Here is a 21,118-nt window from a genome sequence, read left to right on the forward strand (position 1 = left end):
CTTCACCGCCCTCAGTGACGTCACGCGCAGGCCCCGCCCCTTTCCTCACCTCAGGCCAGCGCCATCTTGGCCCGGGGCGCTGAGGCGGCGGCACCGGGGGGGTTCCCCCCCCCCTTCCGCCGCTTTTTTGAGGCGAAATTTAAAGATTTTGGGGCTTTTGGAGCCGCTCCCCCCCTCAGGAGGCGTCGGGGGGGGAGACCGGAGCCCCCCCCCGGAGCTGAAGCGGCCGGGGGGGGGCGGGCCGGGCTCCCCCAGCGCCCGCCGGGACCTGGAGCCGGAGCTGCCGGTGAGGGGAAAAAAATTGGATTTTTTGGGGTTTTTTATGGGTTTTATGGGGGGAGGGGGAAATTCTTAGAGGGAGTTTAAAGCTAAAAGGGATTTAAATTGGTTTTTTGGGTGTTTTTCCCTCAGTTTCAGTTTTGCCATGCCGGCCCCTCGTCCCCCAGCGCGGCCCGGGAGCCTCCGAGACCCCGAAGTTGCGGAATTGTTCCTCAAAGATGATCCCGAGAAGGTTTTTGGGGAACTCCGAGAGATCGGCCACGGAAGTTTCGGGGCTGTGTTTAGTGTGAGTGGGGAAAAAACGCCTCAAAATGCCGAAATCCGTGTGAAATTTGGCTAAAATAGCCCCAAAATCTGATTAAACGACCCCAAAATGCCCCAAAATTCAATAAAACGACCCCAAAATGCCCCAAAACGGCTCAAAATTTACCCAAAAAACCTCAAAATTTACCCCCAAAACTCAAAATTCATCCAAAAAACCTCAAAATTTACCCAAGAATCCTCAAAATTTACACAAAAATCCTCAAAATTTACCCCAAAACCCTCAAATTTTACCCAAAAACCCTCAAAATTTACATCAAAAACCTCATAAATTTTAAAAATTTGCTGAAATTGCGTCTAAATTTCACTTAAATTCTCTAAAATCGACTCTGGGTGAGACAAAATTGGTCCAGAATGATCAAAAATGCTTCAAAATTCACTTGAAATGTTGTAAAATTGAGGTGAAATGGTTTAAAATTAATTAAAAACATCACAAAATTTGTTAAAGAACTTCTTAGGGAGCCCCAAAATCACCAAAATTTCCCCCAAATCTGCCCCAAAATTCTCCAAAAATCTGAAAAAACCCCCAAAACCTCCATAAATTCCTGAAATTTCTCAAAAAATCTCCTCAAATCCCAAAATTTCCCCCAAAATGCCCAAATTTTTACCCCAAATTCCCAAAAATGCCCCAAATTTTTCCAAATTTCTTTCAAAATTTCCCCCAAAATCCCCCCAAATCCCTCAAATCTCCCCCAAAATATCCAAAATTCTCCTCAAATCCCAAAATTTCCTCCAAAAATCCCCCAAAATCCACAAAAGTTTCATCAGTTTCTTTCCAAATCCCCAAAATCCTCCAAATCTCCCCAAAATTCCCCCCAAATCCCTCAAATTTCCTTCTAAATCCCCAAAATTCCTCCTGAAATTCTTTCAAATTCCAAAATTCCCCCCAAAACTCCCCCAAAATCTTCCAAATCTTCTCCCAAAATCCCAAAAAATCCCTCAAATCTTCCCCAAAATCCCCAAAATCTCCCCCTAAATCTCAAAACTCTCCCCAAAAATCCCCAAATTTCCCCCAAATGTCCAAAACTTCCCCAAAAATCCCCAAAATTCCCCCCAAAATCCCCCCAAATCTCTCAAATCTTCCCCCAAATCCCCAAAACTCTCCCCAAATCTCCAAAACTCTCCCAAATCTCCCCCAAAATCCCCCAAATCTCCTCCTAAATTCCCAAATCTCCCCCCAAAATCCCCTCAAATCCCTCAAATCTTCCCCAAAATCCCCCAAATCTTCCCCTAAATCTCAAAACTCTCCCTAAAATCCCCAAAACTTTCTCAAATCTCCCCCAAAATCCCCTCAAATCCCCCCAAATCTGCCAAATCTTCCCCAAAAACATCCAAAACTCCTCCCAAAATCCCCAAAACTTCCTCAAATCTTCCCCAAAATCCCCCAGATCTCCTCCTAAATTCCCAAATCTTCCCCAAAAATCTCCAAATCCCCAAAATCTTCCCCAAAATCCCCAAAACTCTCCCCAAAATCCCCTCAAATCCTTCAAATCTCCCTCAAAATCCCCAAAATTCTCCCCAAAATCCCAAATCTTCCTCAAATCTCCCCCAAAATCCCCTCAAATTCCTCAAATCTTCCCCAAAATCCCCAAAACTCCCTCAAATCTTCCCCAAAATTCCCCCAAAATCCCCAAATCTTCCCCAAAATCCTCAAAACTCCCCCCAAAAATCCCCCAAATTCTCCCCAAAATCCCCAAATTTCCCCCAAATGTTTATTTTTTCTCCCCCAGGCGCGTGACCTTCGCTCGCAGGAGTTGGTGGCCATCAAGAAAATGTCCTACAGGGGCCGAGCGTCCAGTGAGGTGAGAGCAGCCCAAAAATACCCCAAAATATCCCCAAAAATCTGCCCAAAAACACCCCAAAAACAGCCCAAAAATCTGCCCCAAAAATATCCCAAAATATCCCCAAAAACACCCCAAAAACAGCCCAAAAACCTGCCCAAAAATACCCTAAAAAGCTGCCAAAAAAATCCCAAAAAAAACCCCCAAAGGACCCCAAGATACCCCAAAAATCTGCCCAAAAAACACCCCCAAACCACCTCAAAATACCCCAAAATCACCCGAAAAAACAACACAAAACACGCCAAAAATACCCCAAAACAGCACAAAAATCTGCCCAAAATTCCCCCAAACCACCACAAAAATCTGCCCAAAAACACCACAAAATACCCTAAAAATCTGCCAAAAAATCCCCCAAAATCACCCAAAAAATACCCCCAAAAATCTGCCTAAAAACCCCAAAAATCTGCCCAAAATACCCTAAAAAGTTGCCCAAAATCACCCCAAAAATACCCAAAAATTGGCCAAAAAATCTTCAAAAAATCCCCAAAAAAATCCCCAAAAATTCCCCAAATTCTTCCCAAAAAATCCTCAAATTCTCCCAAAAAAAACCCAAAAAATCCCCAAAATCTACCAAAAAAACCCCAAAAAATCCCCCCAAAAACCCCAAATTCTCTCCAAAAAAACCCCCCAAAAATCCCCAAAAAACCCCCAAATTCTCCCAAAAAAATCCCAAAATTTCCTCAAAAAAACCCCACAAAAACCTCAAATTTCCCTCTAAAAAACCCCCAAATCCTCTCTAAAACCCCCAATTTTTTTTTACTAAACCCCAAAAAATTCTAAAACCTAAAAAAATCCCAGAAAAGCCTCAAAAATTGATAAAAATTTGATTTTTTTGGCGCAGAAATGGCAGGACATCGTGAGGGAGGTGAAGGTTCTGCAGAGGCTCCGACACCCCAACACCGTCACCTTCCGCGGCTGCTGGATCCGGGACAACACTGCTTGGGTCAGGGAAAAATTAATATTTTTTGGGGTTTTTTGGGGATTTTTTAAATAGAAATTATTAAGAATTTTTTGGAAATTTTTTGGGATTTTTTTGGGGATTTTTAAAGGATTTTTTGGGATTTTTTGGTGATTTTTTGGGGATTTTTTGGGAATTTTTTGGGAATTTTTGGGAATTTTTTGGGATTTTTTTAGGATTTTTTTGAGATTTTTTTGGGGATTTTTTTGGGATTTTTTGGGATTTTTTTTGGATTTTTTGGGGGATTTTTTGGGGATTTTTAAAGGATTTTTTTGGGATTTTTTTTGGGATTTTTTTGGGATTTTTGAGATTTTTTGGGGAATGTTTAAAGGATTTTTTGGGATTTTTTGGGGATTTTTAAAGGAATTTTTGGGGATTTTTATGGAATTTTTTGGTGATTTTTTGGGGATTTTTAAAGGATTTTTTTTGGGATTTTTTGGGGATTTTTTTGGGATTTTTTGGGAATTTTTTGGGATTTTTTTAGGATTTTTTTGAGATTTTTTGGGGGATTTTTTGGGATTTTTTTGGAATTTTTGCGGGTTTTTTTGGGATTTTTAAAGGAATTTTTTGATGATTTTTTGGGGGGATTTTTTGGGGGGATTTTTTGGGATTTTTTTGCAAATTTTGGGGGATTTTTTGAGATTTTTTTGGGGATTTTTAAAGGATTTTTTGGGATTTTTTGGTGATTTTTTGGGGATTTTTAAAGGATTTTTTTGGGATTTTTTGGGGGATTTTTATGGGATTTTTTGGGGATTTTTTGGGATTTTTTGAGGTTTTTTTGGGGATTTTTTTTTGGATTTTTTGGGGATTTTTTGGGGATTTTTTTTGAGATTTTTTTGAGGGAACTTTTTGGGATTTTTGGGGGATTTTAATGAATTTTGGGGTAAATTTTGCTATTTTTGGGTCCTTTCCCAGCTGGCCATGGAGTTCTGTGTGGGATCTGCCCTGGACCTGCTGGAAGGTGAGAAATTGGGGGAAAAAATGGGAATTTTGGGCAAATTTCGGAAATTTTTGAGATTTTGGGGGAAATTGGGAATTTTTTTGGCAATTTTGGGGCATTTTGGGGGAAATTTGGGGGTTTTTTGGGGGAATTTTGGGGTTTTTTGGCATCAAAAAGGGAAATTTTTTGGGAAAATTGGAGAATTTGTGGGAAATTTTTTGGGAAAATTGGAGAATTTGTGGGAGGATTTTTGGGGGAAATTTTGGGGGAAATTTTGGTATTTTGGGGGGATTTATGGGGAAATTTTGGGGTTTTTTGGCGAATTTTGGGATGATTTTTGGGCCAATTTCAGGGTATTTTGGGTTAATTTTTGGGGTATTTTTGGGTAATTTTGGGGCCGATTTTTGGGATAATTTCGGGTATTTTGGGTTAATTTTTAGGTAATTTTGGGGCTGATTTTTGGGGTAATTTTGGGGTATTTTGGGGTAATTTTTAGGTAATTCTGGGGTGATTTTTGGGCCAATTTTGGGGTAATTCTTGGGGGGTTTTTGGGTAATTTTGAGGCCGATTTTTGGCACAATTTTGGAGTTTTTTGGGTTTATTTTTGGGGTATTTTTGGGTAATTTTGGGGCCGATTTTTGGGGTAATTTGGGGTTATTTTGTGGTGAAATTTGGGATGATTTTTGGGTGATTTTTGTGTTGATTTTTGGGCCAATTTCAGGGTATTTTGGGTTAATTTTGGGGGTGTTTTTGGGTAATTTTGAGGCCGGTTTTTGGGGTAATTTCGGGGTATTTTGTGGTGAATTTGGGGTAATTTCAGGATAATTTTTGGTGCAATTTTTGATTATTTTGTGTCTCATTTCACCCCCTTCCAGTGGATCAGGAGCCGCTGAACGAGGACGAGATCGGGGCCATCAGCCAGGGGGCGCTGCAGGGGCTGGTCTATCTGCACGGCCTGGGGGTCATCCACAGGTCTGTGACCCACATCTCTGCCCCATAGATCATCCCTGACCCACAGATCTGACCTATAGATCATCCCTGACCCATAGATCATCCCTGTGTGACCCATAGATCTGCCCCATAGATCATCCCTGTGTGCCCCATAGCAGGGGCTGGTCTATCTGCACTCCCTGGGGGTCATCCATAGGTCTGTGACCCACATCTCTGCCCCATAGATCCATCCAGACCCATAGATTATCCCTCTGTGCCCCATAGATCATCCTGTGTGCCCTATAGATCCTGTGTGCCCCATAGATCATCCCTGAGCCATGGATCCATCCCTGTGCCCCATAGATCCTGTGTGCCCCATAGATTAACCTGTGCCCCATAGCAGGGCCTGGTCTGTCTGCACAGCCTGGGGGTCATCCACAGGTCTGTGACCCACATCTCTGCCCCATAAATCATCCCTGACCCATAGATCATCCCTGTGTGCCCCATAGATCTGTCCCATAGATCATCCCTGTGTGCCCCATAGCAGGGCCTGGTCTATCTGCACGGCCTGGGGGTCATCCACAGGTCTGTGACCCACATCTCTGCCCCATAGATCCTGTCTGACCCATAGATTATCCTCTGCCCCATAGATCATTCCTGCCCCATAGATCCTGTCTGACCCATAGATCCTGTGTGACCCATAGATTATCCCTCTGTGCCCCATAGATCCATCCAGACCCATAGATCTGCCCCATAGATCCCCCTGTGCCCCATAGATCTGACCTATAGATCGTCCCTGTGCCCTATCGATCTTTTGTGCCCCATAGATCATCCCTGTGCCCCATAGCAGGGCCTGGTCTATCTGCACGGCCTGGGGGTCATTCACAGGTCTGTGCCCCATAGATCTGCCCCATAGATCCCTCTGTGCCCCATAGATCTGTTCCCAGCCCCATAGATTTATATATTTTTTACCCCACAGGGACATCAAGGCCAGGAACGTCCTGCTGGAGGCCCCATAGATCTGTTCCCTGCCCCATAGATCTGTTCTCTGCCCCATAGATTTGTATTTTCTCTGCCCCACAGGGACATCAAGGCCGGGAACATCCTGCTGGGGGCCCCACTGACCCTTTTCTGCCCCACATTTCTCTCTCCCAGCCCCACATTTCTCTCTCCCAGCCCCACATTTCTCTCTCCCAGCCCCACATTTCTCTCTCCCAGCCCCACAGAATTATTTTTTCTGCCCCACAGATATTTATTTTGGTTTTTTTAGGGACATTAAAGCCGGGAACATCCTGCTGGGGGCCCCACAGACTCTTTTCTGCCCCACATTTCTCTCTCCCAGCCCCACAGATCTCTGTCCCAGCCCCACATCTCTGCCCCACAGATCTCTCTGTGCCCCACAGATATTTATTTTGTTTTTTCAGGGACATTAAAGCCGGGAACATCCTGCTGGGGGCCCCGGGCCGGGTCAAACTGGGCGATTTCGGTTCGGCCGCCGTGAGCAGCCCGGCCAATTCCCTGGTGGGGAGCCCCTACTGGTGAGGGGGTGTTTGGGGGGGATTTGGGGCGAAAAACGGGGATTTGGGGAAAATTTGGATTTTTTGGGACAATTCTGGAAAAATTCCAGGGATTTGGGGGTGAATTTGGGGGGTTTTGGGTCAATTTTGGGTTAATTTTGCGGGATTTTTGGGGGTTTTCGGCCAATTCCCTGATGGGGAGCCCCGACTGGGGAGGGGGTTTGGGGGGAAAAATGGGGATTTGGGGAAATTTTTGGGATTTTTGGGAAATTCTGGGGGTTTGGAGTCCAATTCTGGGTGACCTTTGACCCCCCAAGTGACCCCTGAGTGACCCTTTGGGTGCCCTTTGACCCCCGAGTGACCCCTGAGTGACCCCTGGGGTGCCCTTTGACCCCTGAATGACCACTGGGTGACCCCTGGGATGCTCTTTGACCCTGAGTGACCCCTGACTGACCTTTGAATGACCCTTGGGTGACCTTTGACCCTTGGGTGACCCCTGAATGACCCCTGGGTAACTCCTGAGTGACTTGTGACCCCTGAGTGACCCCTGAGTGACCCCTGTGCTGACCTTTGACCCCAGGATGGCCCCTGAGGTGACCCCTGGGAGTGCCCTTTGCCCCCTGACTGACCCCTGGGTGACCCTTGGGGTGCCCTTTGCCCCCTGACTGACCCCTGGGTGACCCTTGGGGTGACCTTTGCCCCCTGACTGACCCCTGGGTGACCCTTGGGGTGACCTTTGCCCCCTGGGTGACCCTTGGGGTGCCCTTTGCCCCCTGACTGACCCCTGGGTGACCCTTGGGGTGACCTTTGCCCCCTGACTGACCCCTGGGTGACCCTTGGGGTGACCTTTGCCCCCTGGGTGACCCTTGGGGTGCCCTTTGCCCCCTGACTGACCCCTGGGTGACCCTTGGGGTGACCTTTGCCCCCTGACTGACCCCTGACTGACCCCTGGGTGACCTTTGCCCCGACTGACCACTGGATGACCCCTTGAGTGACCCCAGTGTGGCTTTTTCCCCCCAAATGACCCTTGACTGACCCCTGGGTGACCCTGACTGACCCCTGGGATACCCTGTGACCCCCGTGTGACCCCTGGCTGACCCCTGAGTGACCCCCGTGTGCCCTTTGACCCCAGGATGGCCCCCGAGGTGATCCTGGCCATGGACGAGGGGCTCTACGACGGCCGCGCCGACGTCTGGTCCCTGGGCATCACCTGCATCGAGATGGGTACGGGGGGATTTCTGGGGAAAATTCAGAGATTTTGGGCAATTTGGGGGATTTTGGGAGGTTTACAAAATTTTGGGAATTTTTTGGGATTTTTAAGGGGATTTTTTGGGGATTTTTGGGGATTTTTTTGGGAATTTTTGGGGGATTTTGGAGGATTTTGGGGAATTTTGGTGGATTTTAAGGGGATTTTAGGGGGATTTTTTGGGGGATTTTAAGAGGATTTTGAGGAGGATTTTGGGTCCCTGGGCATCACCTGCATCGAGATGGGTACGGGAGTTCTGGGGATTTTGGGGAAAAATTGGGATATTTGGGGGATTCTGGGATGTTGTGGAAAATTTGGGGAATTTTTGGGGATTTTTAGAGGATTTTTGGGGGATTTTTGGTGGATTTTCAGGGGATTTTTAGGACATTTTTGGGGAATTTTTGGTGGATTTTTGGGGATTTTTGGTGGGTTTTAAGGGGATTTTTGGGGGATTTTTGGTGGATTTTAAGGGGATTTTTTGGGGTAATTTTGGGGAACTTTTGGTGGGGATTTTGGGGGGATTTTAGGGGGATTTTTAGGGGCATTTTAAGAGGATTTTGAGGAGGATTTTTGGTCCCTGGGCATCACCTGCATCGAGATGGGTACGGGGGGATTTCTGGGGAAAATTCAGAGATTTTGGGCAAATTTGGGGGTTTTTAGAGATTTTTGGGAGTCTTGGGGGGATTTGGGAATTTTTGGGGATTTTTAAGGGGATTTTTGGGGATTTTTGGGGCATTTTCAGGGGATTTTGGGGGCAATAAATGAGATTTGGGGGGAATTTTGGGGGATTTTTAAGGGGATTTTTGGGAAATTTGGGGATTTTAGGAGATTTGAGGAATTTTAGGAGATTTTAAATGGGATTTTTGGGGAATTTGGGGGATTTTAGGGAGGTTTTGGGGAGTGTCTGGTCCCTGGGCATCACCTGCATCGAGATGGGTACGGCATTTCTGGGGAAAAATTCAGAGATTTTGGGGAAAATTTTGGATATTTGGGGGATTCTGGGATGTTGTGGAAAATTTGGGGAATTTTTGGGGATTTTTAGGGAATTTTTAGAGGATTTTTGGGGGATTTTTTGGGGAATTTTTGGTGGATTTTTGGGGATTTTTAGGGAATTTTTAGAGGATTTTTGGGGGATTTTTTGGAGAATTTTTGGTGGATTTTGGAGGGATTTTTGAGGATTTTTGGGAGAATTTGGGGGTTTTAAAGAGAATTTTGGGGGGATTTTAAAGGGATTTTTTTGAGGAATTTTTGGGGGATTTTTTTGTGGATTTTAAGGGGATTTTAGGGGTAATTCAGGGATTTTAGGGGGATTTTTTGGGGGATTTTAAGAGGATTTTGAGGAGGATTTTTGGTCCCTGGGCATCACCTGCATCGAGATGGGTACGGGGGGTTTGGGGAAAAATTCAGAGATTTTGGGGATTTTGGGATATTGTGGAAAATTCTGGGAAATTTTTAGGGAATTTTTAGAGGATTTTTGAGGGATTTTGGGGGAATTTTTGGTGGATTTTGGAGGATTTTGGGGGATTTTTGGTGGATTTTAAGAGGTTTTTGAGAAGATTTTGGGAGGATTTTAAGGGGGTTTGTTGGGGATATTTGGTAATTTTTGGGGGGATTTTAAAGAGATTTTTAGAGGAATTTGGGGATTTTAAGGGGATTTGGAGAGGATTTTTGGAGGAAATTTGGTGGGGATTTTTTGAGGAATTTGGGGATTTGGGGGGGATTTTTTGGAGTTTCTGGGGATTTTGGGGATTCTGGTCCCTGGGCATCACCTGCATTGTGGTGGGTGAGGGGATTTGGGGAGAAGTTCAGGGATTTTGGGCAAATCTGAGCCTTTTAATGGATAAATTCTGGGCTAAAATTTGCTATTTTGGGGTCTTTTCTGCCCCCCAGCTGAGAGGAGACCCCCCCTGTTCCAGCTGAACGCGATGAGCGCCCTGTACCACATCGCCCAGAGGGAGCCCCCCACCCTGAGAGTGCCCCATAACTGGTGTGTGACCCATAGATCTGCCCCATAGATCATCCCTGACCCATAGATCACCCCATAGATCCCTCTGTGCCCCATAGATCACCCCTGCCCCACAGATCCCCCTGTACCACATCACCCAGAGGGAGCCCCCCACCCTAAAACTGCCCCACAACTGGTGTGTGACCCATAGATCACCCCATAGATCATCCCTGACCCATAGATCCTGTCTGACCCATAGATCATCCCTGACCCACAGATCCTCCTGTACCACATCGCCCAGAGGGAGCCCCCCACCCTAAAACTGCCCCATAACTGGTGTGTGACCCATAGATCTGCCCCATAGATCCCTCTGTGCCCCATAGATCACCCCTGCCCCACAGATCCCCCTGTACCACATCGCCCAGAGAGAGCCCCCCAACCCTGAGAGCGCCCCATAGCTGGTGTGTGCCCCATGGATCATCCCTGCCCCACAGATCTGCCCCATAGATCATCCCTGACCCATAGATCACCCCATAGATCATCCCTGTGCCCCATAGATTTATCCTATAGATCCATTCCTGTGCCCCATAGATCACCCCATAGATCCCTCTGTGCCCCACATTTGGGGGGTCCCAGCCCCACATTTGACCCCCAGCCCCACATTTGTGTCCCCAGCCCCACATTTGGGGGTCCCAGCCCCACATTTTGACCCCGAGCCCCACATTTGGGGTCCCAGCCCCACATTTGGGGGTCCCAGCCCCACATTTGACCTTTGACCCCCCAGGTCGGAGGAGTTTCGGGATTTTGTGTCTCGGTGTCTCCGGAAGGTTCCGCAGGATCGGCCCCGAGCGCGGGACCTGCTGCAGGTGGGGCCAAAATAAACCCAAAATAACCTCAAAAATCACCCCAAAATCACCAAAAATTACCCCAAAAAATTACCCCAAATCAACCCAAAATTTGCCCCAAAATCAGCCCAAAAATTGCCCCAAAAATTGCCCCAAAATAAGCCCAAAATCGCCCCAAAAATATCCCAAAATAACCCCAAAAATTGCCCCAAAATGATCCCAAAAATTGCCCCAAAATGGCCAAAAATCGTCCTAAAAATTGCCCCAAAATCATCCCAAAAAAACCTCCAAAATAACCCCAAAAATCCTCCAAAATAACCCTAAAAATTACCCCAAAATCAGCCCCAAAATCATCCCAAAAAACCCTCAAAATAACCCAAGAAATCCTCCAAAATCGCCCCAAAATAACCCAAAAAATACACCAAAAATTGCCCCAAAATCATCCCAAAAATAGCCCAAAAACACCCAAAAATCACCCCAAAAATCATCCCAAAAATAACCCAAAAATCACCCCAAAATTACCCCAAAATTTTAATTTAAATAAAATAAAAATTGGGTTTAATTTTGGGATGATTTTGGGTTATTTTGTGTTAATTTTGGGGTTAATTTTGATTTAATTTTGGGCTATTTTGAGTTTAATTTTGGGCTGTTTTGGGGTTAATTTTGGGTGTATTTTATGTTAATTTTGGGCTAATTTTGGGGTTATTTTAGCATCAATTTTGGGCTGTTTTGGGGTTAATTTTGGACAATTTTGGTTTAATTTGGGACAATTTTGGGTTGATTCGGTTTAATTTTAGACTATTTTGATTTAATTTTGAGCTGGTTTGGGTTAATTTTGGAATATTTTCAGTTAATTTTGGGGGGTATTTTATGTTAATTTTCGTTTAATTTTTGGGCTCTTTCGTGTTAATTTTAGTTTAATTTCATTTTAGTTTAATTTTAGTTTAAATTTCGGGTCATTTTGTGCCGATTCGATTTAATTTTGCACCGTTTCGAGTTAATTTTGGGGTTAAATTTAGTACTAATTAGTATTAATTAATATTAATTAATATTAATGAGTTCTAATTAGTATTAATTAATATTAATTAGTGTTAATTTGTGTCCCCAGCACGAGTTCGTGGCCCTGCAGCGCCCCCCGGGGGTGGTGCCGGAACTGCTGCGGAGAACAAAGATGGCGGCGCGGGAGGTGAGACCAGTATGGACCAGTATGGACCAGTATAGACCAGTATGGACCAGTATAGACCAGTATGGACCAGTATGGACCAGTATGGACCAGTATAGACCAGTATAAACCACTATGGACCAGTATAGACCAGTATAGACCAGTATAGACCAGTATAGACCAGTATGGACCAGTATAAACCAGTATAGACCAGTATGGACCAGTATGGACCAGTATAGACCAGTATAGACCAGTATAGACCAGTATGGACCAGTATGGACCAGTATGGACCAGTATAGACCAGTATAGACCAGTATGGACCAGTATAGACCAGTATAGACCAGTATGGACCAGTATAAACCAGTATAGACCAGTATGGACCAGTATGGACCAGTATGGACCAGTATAGACCAGTATAGACCAGTATGGACCAGTATAAACCAGTATAGACCAGTATGGACCAGTATGGACCAGTATGGACCAGTATAGACCAGTATGGACCAGTATGGACCAGTATAGACCAGTATAGACCAGTATAGACCAGTATGGACCAGTATAGACCAGTATAGACCAGTATGGACCAGTATAGACCAGTATAGACCAGTATGGACCAGTATAGACCAGTATGGACCAGTATGGACCAGTATGGACCAGTATAGACCAGTATGGACCAGTATAGACCAGTATGGACCAGTATAGACCAGTATGGACCAGTATAGACCAGTATGGACCAGTATAGACCAGTATAGACCAGTATGGACCAGTATAGACCAGTATGGACCAGTATAGACCAGTATAGACCAGTATAGACCAGTATGGACCAGTATGGACCAGTATAAACCAGTATAGACCAGTATGGACCAGTATGGACCAGTATGGACCAGTATAGACCAGTATGGACCAGTATAGACCAGTATGGACCAGTATGGACCAGTATGGACCAGTATGGACCAGTATGGACCAGTATGGACCAGTATGGACCAGTATGGACCAGTATAGACCAGTATGGACCAGTATGGACCAGTATAGACCAGTATGGACCAGTATGGACCAGTATGGACCAGTATGGACCAGTATAGACCAGTATAGACCAGTATAAACCAGTATAGACCAGTATGGACCAGTATGGACCAGTATAGACCAGTATGGACCAGTATAGACCAGTATAGACCAGTATGGACCAGTATGGACCAGTATAGACCAGTATGGACCAGTATAGACCAGTATAGACCAGTATAGACCAGTATGGACCAGTATGGACCAGTATAGACCAGTATAGACCAGTATGGACTGGTTGGGTTCCAGTTGTTGGTCCCAGTTGAGTTCCAGATCCATCCCAGTTAATCCCAGTTATTCCAGTTCACTCCCAGTCCTTCCCAGTTCCTCCCAGTTTATCCCAGTTCCATCCGAAACGTCTCCCAGTTTATCCCAGTCTCTCCCAGTCCATCCCAGTCCATCCCAATTGGGTTCCAGTTCCATCCCAGTTAATTCCAGTTGACTCTTGGTCCCTCCCAGTCCCTCCCAGTTCATCCCAGTTCATCCCAGTCCCTCCCAGTTCATCCCAGTTCATCCCAGTTAACTCCATTTGACTTTCAGTCCACCCCAGTTAATCCCAGTTAGTTCCAGTTCACTCTTGGTCCATCCCAGTTCCCTCCCAATCCCTGTTAATCCCGTCCCAGTTAACTCCAGTTTATCCCAGTCCCCTCCCAGTCCCTCCCAGTTTATCCCAGTTTGACTGTGTTTCTGTCCCCCAGGGCCTTCCCAGTTCCCCCAGTAACTCCAGTTTATCCCAGTTTATCCCAGTTTATCCCAGTTTGTCCCAGTTTGTCCCAGTTTGTCCCAGTTTGTCCCAGTTTGTCCCAGTTTATCCCAGTTTAACCCCTCTCTGTCCCCAGTTTGGCCCCCCCAGTTCCCCCAGTGACTCCAGTTTATCCCAGTTTATCCCAGTTTATCCCAGTTTATCCCAGTTTATCCCAGTTTGTCCCAGTATAACCCAGTTTAATCCCCCAGGGCCCCCCCAGTTCCCCCAGTGACTCCAGTTTGTCCCAGTTTATCCCAGTTTATCCCAGTTTAACCCCTCTCTGTCCCCAGTTTGGCCCCCCCAGTTCCCCCAGTGACTCCAGTTTATCCCAGTTTATCCCAGTTTATCCCAGTTTATCCCAGTCTAACCCAGTTTAATCCCCCAGGGCCCCCCCAGTTCCCCCAGTGACTCCAGTTTATCCCAGTTTGTCCCAGTTTATCCCAGTTTATCCCAGTTTATCCCAGTTTATCCCAGTTTGTCCCAGTTTATCCCAGTTTATCCCAGTTTATCCCAGTTTATCCCAGTATAAACCAGTTTAACTGTGTTTTTCCCCCCCAGTTTGGCCCCCCCAGTTCCCCCAGTGACTCCAGTGGTCCCAGTTTGTCCCAGTTTATCCCAGTTTAACCCCAGTTTATCCCCCCAGTTCCCCCCCAGTTCCCCCAGTGACTCCAGTTTATCCCAGTTTGTCCCAGTTTAACCACAGTTTATCCCAGTATAAACCAGTTTAACTGTGTTTCTGTCCCCAGTTTGGCCCCCCCAGTTCCCCCAGTGACTCCAGTGGTCCCAGTTTGGGGGAGCCCGAGGACGACGCTGAGGGGGGGGAGGGGCCCCCCGGGACCCCCCCACAGGTCAGAGGGAAATTTGGGGGGAAATTCTGGAAAAAATTGGGAATTTTTGGGGAATTTTGGGGGAATTTTTGGGGAATTTTGGGGAGTTTTGGGGGGAATTTTGGGAGAATTTTGGAGGAAAATGGGAATTTTGGGGGGATTTGGGGAATTTTGGGGGTAATTTTGGAGAAAATTGGGAATTTTGGGGGATTTGGAAGGATTTTTGGGGAATTCTGGGGATTTCGGGGAATTTTGGGAGAATTTTTTTTGGAATCTGGGGAATTTTTGGGGGATTTTTGGGGAAACTTGGGGAAAATTTAGAGAAAATTGGGAATTTGGGTGGAAATTTGGAAGTTTCGGGGAATTTGGGAGAATTTCTGGGAAAATGTGGGGAAATTCTGGAATTTTGGGGGAATTTGGGGGAATTTTGGGGGAATTTGGGAATTTTGGGAGAATATTTGGGGAATTTTGGGGGAATTTTGGAGAAATTTGGAAAATTTGAGGGGATTTGAAGGAATTGTTTGGGAATTTTGGGGAATTTGGGGGGAATTTTGGAGAAAATTGGGAATTTTGGGAGAATTTTTGGGGAATTTTGGAGAAATTTGGGAATTTTGGGAGAATTTTTGGGGAATTTTGGAGAAATTTGGGGGATTTGAAGGAATTGTTTGGGAATTTTGGGGAATTATTGGGGAATTTTGGAGAAAATTGGGAATTTTGGGAGAATTTTTGGGGAATTTTGGGGAGTTTTTTGGGAATTTTTGGAATTGGGGGGATTTGGGAGGATTTTGGGGGAAAATATTGGGAATTTGGGGGGAATTTTGGATAAAATTGGGAATTTTCAGGAATTGTGGGAGAATTTGGTCTCTTTAATTTTCATTTCCCTTTTCCCTCTCCCCAGAAAATTCTACAAAAATCCCTTTTTTCCCCTCAAAACCATCAAATTTCACCCCAAAACTTCCTTTAAATTAAATTTCCCCCATTTTCTTCTCCAAAACGCCCCATTTTTCTCACTTTTTGCTCTTTTTCTCCCCCAAAAATGAACTTTTTCTTCTTTTTCCTCCCTCACAGGGGGCACCTTTTTATTCCCTCTTCCCTTTTTTCCCTTTTTTTCCCTTTTTAAAAACAATTTTATCCATTTTCCTCCATAATTCCCATTTTCCTCTTTAAATTTTTCTCCTGAATTTTTCCTTCAATTTTCCCTCATTTTTCCCTCTTTTCCCCCCATTTTCCCCCTCATTTTTTCCTTCATTTTCCTTCATTTTTCCCCCATTTTCCCCCCATTTTTCCCTCATTTCCCCCCCATTTTTCCTCTCATTTTCCCTCATTTTTCCCTCATTTTCCTTTATTTTTTCCCCCATTTTTCCCTCATTTTTTCCTCATTTTCCCCCCATTTTCCCCTAATTTTTCCCCATTTTTCCCTCATTTTTTTTCTCTCATTTTCCCCATTTTTTCCCTCATTTTTCCTTCACTTTTCCCTCATTTTTTCCCTCATTTTTTCCTCATTTTCCCCTCATTTTTCCCCTCATATTTTCCCCATTTTTCCCTCATTTTCCCCCCATTTTCCCCTTTTCCCCCCCATTTTTCCCTCATTTTTCCTCATTTTCCCCATTTTTATCCATTTTCCCCCCATAATTCCCATTTTCCCCCCATAATTCCCACTTTCCCCAATCATTTTCCCTCATTTTTCCCTCATTTTCCTTTATTTTTCCCATTTTTCCCTCATTTTTCCCCATTTTCTCTCCCCAGGCCGACGCCATTGCCGCCATTTTGTCTCCACCCTCCACTTCACCCCCCGAAAACGTCGATTTTCCTCCTCCCGACCCAAATTCCTCCCCTAAAACCACAAATTTATCTCATGAAAACATTGTTTTATCCTCCCCAGACACAAATTCCCCCTCAGAAAATCCCGTTTTATTCTCTGAGGGCCCTTCATCCCCCCCGGCCGCCATTTTGTCCTCTCAGGCCGCCATTTTGTCTCCCCCCACCTCACCCATTTTCCCGCCAAAAACCCCCATTTTAACCCCCCAAAGTCCCATTTTATCCACTAAAAACCCCATTTTATCCACTCAAAACGCCGCTTTACCCTCTGAAAACACCATTTTGTCACCCCCGGATTCAAATTCCCCCTCAGAAACCTCCATTTTATCCCCCTCAGACGCAAATTCCTCCTCCCAGTCGCTCCCTCCCTCCTCGGCCGCCATTTTGTCCCCTCCCACCTCATCCCTTTTCCCGCCCAAAACTCCCATTTTATCCACTCAAAACGCCACTTTACCCTCTCAAACCCCCATTTTATCCCCCCCAGACTCAAATTCCCCCTCAGAAACCTCCCTTTTGTCACCCCCAGACTCAAATTCCCCCTCAGAAACCCCCGTTTTGTCACCCCCAGATCCTCATTCCCTCCCTTCCTCCCCGGCCGCCATTTTATCCTCTCAGGCCGCCATCTTGTCTCCCCCCACCTCACCCATTTTCCCGCCTAAAACCCCCATTTTATCCACTCAAACCTCCATTTTATCCACTGAAAATGCCACTTTACCCTCTCAAACCCCCATTTTATCCACTCAAACCCCCATTTTATCCACTGAAAATGCCACTTTAGCCCCTCAAACCCCCATTTTATCCACTGAAAATGCCACTTTAGCCCCTCAAACCCCCATTTTGTCCCCCCCAGACTCAAATCCTCCCTCCCAGTCCCTTCCTCCCTCCTCGGCCGCCATTTTGTCCCCCCCCACCTCACCCATTTCCCCACCCAAAACCCCCATTTTATCCACTCAAACCCCCATTTTATCCACTCAAAACGCCACTTTACCCCCTCAAAGCCCCATTTTATCCCCCTCAGACTCAAATTCCCCCTCAGAAACCTCAGTTTTATCCCACTCAGCCCCAAATCCCCCCTCCCAGTCCCTCCCGCCCTCCCCGGCCGCCATTTTGTCCCCTCAGGCCGCCATTGTGTCTCCCCCCACCTCACCCATTTTATCCCCCCAAAATCCCATTTTATCCACTGAAAATGCCACTTTACCCTCTCAAAACACCATTTTACCCCCTCAACCCCCCATTTTATCCACTCAAAATGCCACTTTACCCCCTCAAACCCCCATTTTATCCCCTCCAGCCCCTCACTCCCTCCCTCCCTCCTCATCCGCCATTTTGTCCCCTCCGGCCGCCATTTTGTCTCCCCCACCCAAAACCTCCATTTTTTCCCCCAAAACTCCAATTTTTTCCTCCAAAACTCCCTCAAAAAAATTAATTTGTGGATATTACCCCCCTCCCACCCCTCGCCGAGCCACAATTCCCGTCCTTCCCTCCCCTTTTTTCCCTCCTTTTCTCTGTTTTCTGGTGGTTTTGGCCGCCACTTTCCTCCCTTCCCCTCCTTCATTTTTTATCCTTTTTTTTGCTTTTTGGGCTCAAAGGAGCCGCTTTCGAGGCTTTTTCTCCGCCCTGGAACTGGGAGCAGCAGGTCTGGCGTTGGCTCAACCTTTTCTTCATTTTGGAGCTCCGTTTTTCTTCATTTTTATCATTATTATTGTATTTTTAGGTGGTTTTTTAGGTTTTAAAGCTCCAAAAACTCGTCGTCGCCTTTACGGCCCCGTGGCTCTTTTGGCAGCTCAACTTTGGCTTTCCCCGTGGTTATTTTTACCACTTTATATTTTAGGGGAGCTTTGCCGAGGGGGTCGAGCTCACAGATGGTGGTTGAGGCTCCTTTTGGGGCTCCCACCTCCAATTTTTGGGATTTTTTCTCGTTTAGGTTTGGCTTCCGAACGAGGCCTTTTCGCTTTTTTCCCCAAAACCAACAAAAAAAGGTTCCGGAGTCGCCTCCCGGTGCCTCAAAAAGGTTTTAAAGGAGGTTCAGGGAAAAATTGGAGGTTTTTAAAAAAATTTTGGGGGGTTTTGGAAGGTTTGAAAAGGAGATTTTGGGGGTTTTTTGGGGTTTTTTTAAAAGGAGGGGTCGCCCCTCCCCCACCCACGAGGATCCCCCGGCCCCTCCCCCACCCCCGGCCCCTCCCCCACCCCCCAAAAAAGCCCCAAATTCGGGGGGGTCAAACCCCCCCCGCCCCTCCCCCACCCCGGAGACCCTGGAGGTGATTTTTGGGGGGGGTGGGGGAGGGGCGGGAGGACACTACAGGAAAAAACGGTTTAAAAAAATCCCAAAATTTGGGGTGAAAATCCTAAAAAAATCCCAAATTTTGGGGTCAAAAAATCCCCAAAAATTTCCTCAAATTTGGGGTAAAAATATCCCAAAATTTGGGGTGAAAATCCCAAAAAAATCCCAAAAATTTGGGGTGAAAATCCCAAAAAAATCCCAAAATTTGGGGTGAAAATCCTAAAAAAATCCCAAAGTTTGGGGTGAAAATCCTAAAAAAATCCCAAAATTTGGGGTGAAAATCCTAAAAAAATCCCAAAGTTTGGGGTAAAAATCCCCAAAAATTGCCCCAAATTTGGGGTGAAAATCACCCAAAAAAATCCCAAAAATTTTTCCCCAAATTTGGGTTAAAAATCCCCAAAATTTGGGGTAAAAATCCCGAAATTTGGGGTTAAAACACTCTAAAAAAATCCTCCCTAAAATCCCAAATTTTGGGGTAAAAAGACCCAAAAATTTCCTCAAATTTGGGGACAAATCACCCAAAAAAATCCCAAAATTTGGGGTAAAAATATTTTTTAAAAATCCCAAAATTTGGGCTGAAAATCCCAAGATTTGGGGTAAAAAGACCCAAAAAATTCCTCAATTTTGGGGTTCAAATCGCCCAAAAAACCCCAATTTTGCGGTAAAAAAATCCCAAAATTTGGGGTTAAAACACCCCGAAAAAAAATCCAAAAAAATCCCAAATTTTGGGGACAAAAATCTCCAAATTTTGGGGTAAAAATCACCACCAAAATCCCCAAATTTTGGGATTTTTCTCAATTTTTTCAGGATTTTCCCCCCTAAATTTTGGGATTTTCTCCTTTTTTATTTTATTTTCTATTTATTTCCCTAAAAATTTGTGGGGTTTTTTTGGGAGGGGAAGAAAATTCTGGGATATTTCTGTTCCTTTTCCATAATTTTGTTTTTATTTTCCTTTTTTTTTTAATTTTATTTTAATTTTTATTTGGGTTTTTTTGGGGGGGTTTGGAATTTTTGTTGGTTTTTTTTCGCGGGGAATTTGTTCGGTTTCGTTGTTTCTGCTTTGGAATTAATTTTATTTAAAATATAAAATATTTAAAACGTTTCCATTTCTTTTCTATTTATTTTTATTTGTTTGGTGGTTTTGGGGGGGAAAAAAAAAGGGAATTTTTTGGGGAAAAAAAAGAGGAAATTTTGGGAGAGAAAAAGGGAATTTTTGGGAGGGAAAAACTTGAATTTTTGGAGTAAAAAATGAATTTTTTAGGGGGAAAAAAAGGAAATTTTGGGGAGCAAAAACGGGAATTTTTTGGGATGGAAAAATGGGAAATTTTTGGAGGAAAAAAGAATTTTGGGAAGGGAAGAAAAGGAGAAATTCAGGAGGAAAAAAAAAGGAATTTTCAGGTTCCTGCTGGAAATTTTGGGGGGTTTGGGGTGGAATTTGGGGATTTTTGTTGGAATTTGGGTTTTTTTCTGGTTTTTTAAATGGAATTCAGATTTTTTTTGTTTGAATTTTGGGGGTTTGGGGCATTTTTGTTGTAATTTTGTGAATTTTGTTGAAATTTTGGGCTTTTTGTCGAAGATTTTGGGGTTTTTTGTTGAAATTTGTGACTTTTCCTTGAAATTTTTGGGTTTTTGTTGAAATTTGTGATTTTTTTTGGTTGAAATTGTGAATTTTTGTTCAAATTTTGGGTTTTTTTGTTGAAAATTTGTCAATTTATTGTTCAAATTTTGGGTTTTTTCCCCCCCCAGGTCCCGGAGCTGCCGCGGGCGGAAAATTCCAGAAAACCCCCCAAATTCCCCTGGAACTCCCTTTGGGACCCCAAAATCACCTTTTTTTGACCCAAAATCAACAATTTTTACCCCCAAAAATCCCAATTTTTTTCCAAGAAAAAAAAAACCAACAAAAAAAGCCCCAAAAATGGGGAAAAAAACCCCAAAATCGACATTTTTGAGGCAAAATCTGCCTCAAACTCCCCCTATTTTCCCGCCCCTCATTAATTAAAGATTATTAATTAAATATTATTAATAAACAGGGCGCTGGTGACGTCATTGGCTCCGCCCACTTTGTGCAAATTGGGGTCAATTAAAGGGTTAATTAAGGGAAAAACGGATCAAGAAGCCGCGGGGGGGCGGGGAGAGGTTAATAATTAATAATTACGGCGTTAATAATTAATATTTACCGCGTTAATAATTAATAAATACCTTAATTAGGTCATTAATTAACGCGGCACTTCCGGGTTGCCGCGGCAACGGAGGGGGCGGGGGTTAACCCGGAAGCGCCCTCAGGGCGAAAAGCGGCGCTGATTGGCTGAAGCGTTGCTGAGGCGGGCTCTGATTGGCTGAAGCATTGCCGGGGCGGGCTGTGACTGCCCGCGGCGGGCTGTGATTGGCCAAAGCGTTCCCGGGGCGG

General features: G+C 44.9%; 1 protein-coding gene across 1 annotated transcript; it reads left to right on the forward strand.

Moving 5' to 3' along the window:
• Nucleotides 1–49: 49 nt before the first annotated feature.
• LOC310921980 (serine/threonine-protein kinase TAO2-like) lies at nt 50–20,728 on the forward strand. Its single transcript, XM_083882247.1, has 13 exons — nt 50–286; nt 412–565; nt 2,331–2,402; nt 3,283–3,384; nt 4,315–4,360; nt 5,215–5,311; nt 6,694–6,807; nt 7,919–8,010; nt 9,923–10,019; nt 10,762–10,843; nt 11,931–12,008; nt 14,532–14,633; nt 20,458–20,728. The coding sequence occupies exons 2-13, from the start codon at nt 425–427 to the stop codon at nt 20,545–20,547; spliced, it is 1,113 nt and encodes a 370-aa protein (XP_083738373.1). The 5' UTR covers nt 50–286; nt 412–424; the 3' UTR covers nt 20,548–20,728.
• Nucleotides 20,729–21,118: the final 390 nt, after the last annotated feature.

Source organism: Zosterops lateralis (assembly GCF_965231275.1).
Source record: "Zosterops lateralis genome assembly, chromosome: 39".
NCBI classification, from domain to species: Eukaryota; Metazoa; Chordata; class Aves; order Passeriformes; family Zosteropidae; genus Zosterops; species Zosterops lateralis.

What these genes read in the sequence shown, in the direction of transcription:
- LOC310921980 (XM_083882247.1), top strand. Translation starts at nt 425, where the DNA reads ATGCCGGCCCCTCGTCCCCCAGCGCGGCCCGGGAGCCTCCGAGACCCC. An exon ending in GGGGCCGAGCGTCCAGTGAG is followed by an intron (nt 2,403 to 3,282) that starts GTGAGAGCAGCC and finishes TTTTTGGCGCAG; the next exon opens with AAATGGCAGGACATCGTGAG. An exon ending in CTGGTGGGGAGCCCCTACTG is followed by an intron (nt 6,808 to 7,918) that starts GTGAGGGGGTGT and finishes CTTTGACCCCAG; the next exon opens with GATGGCCCCCGAGGTGATCC.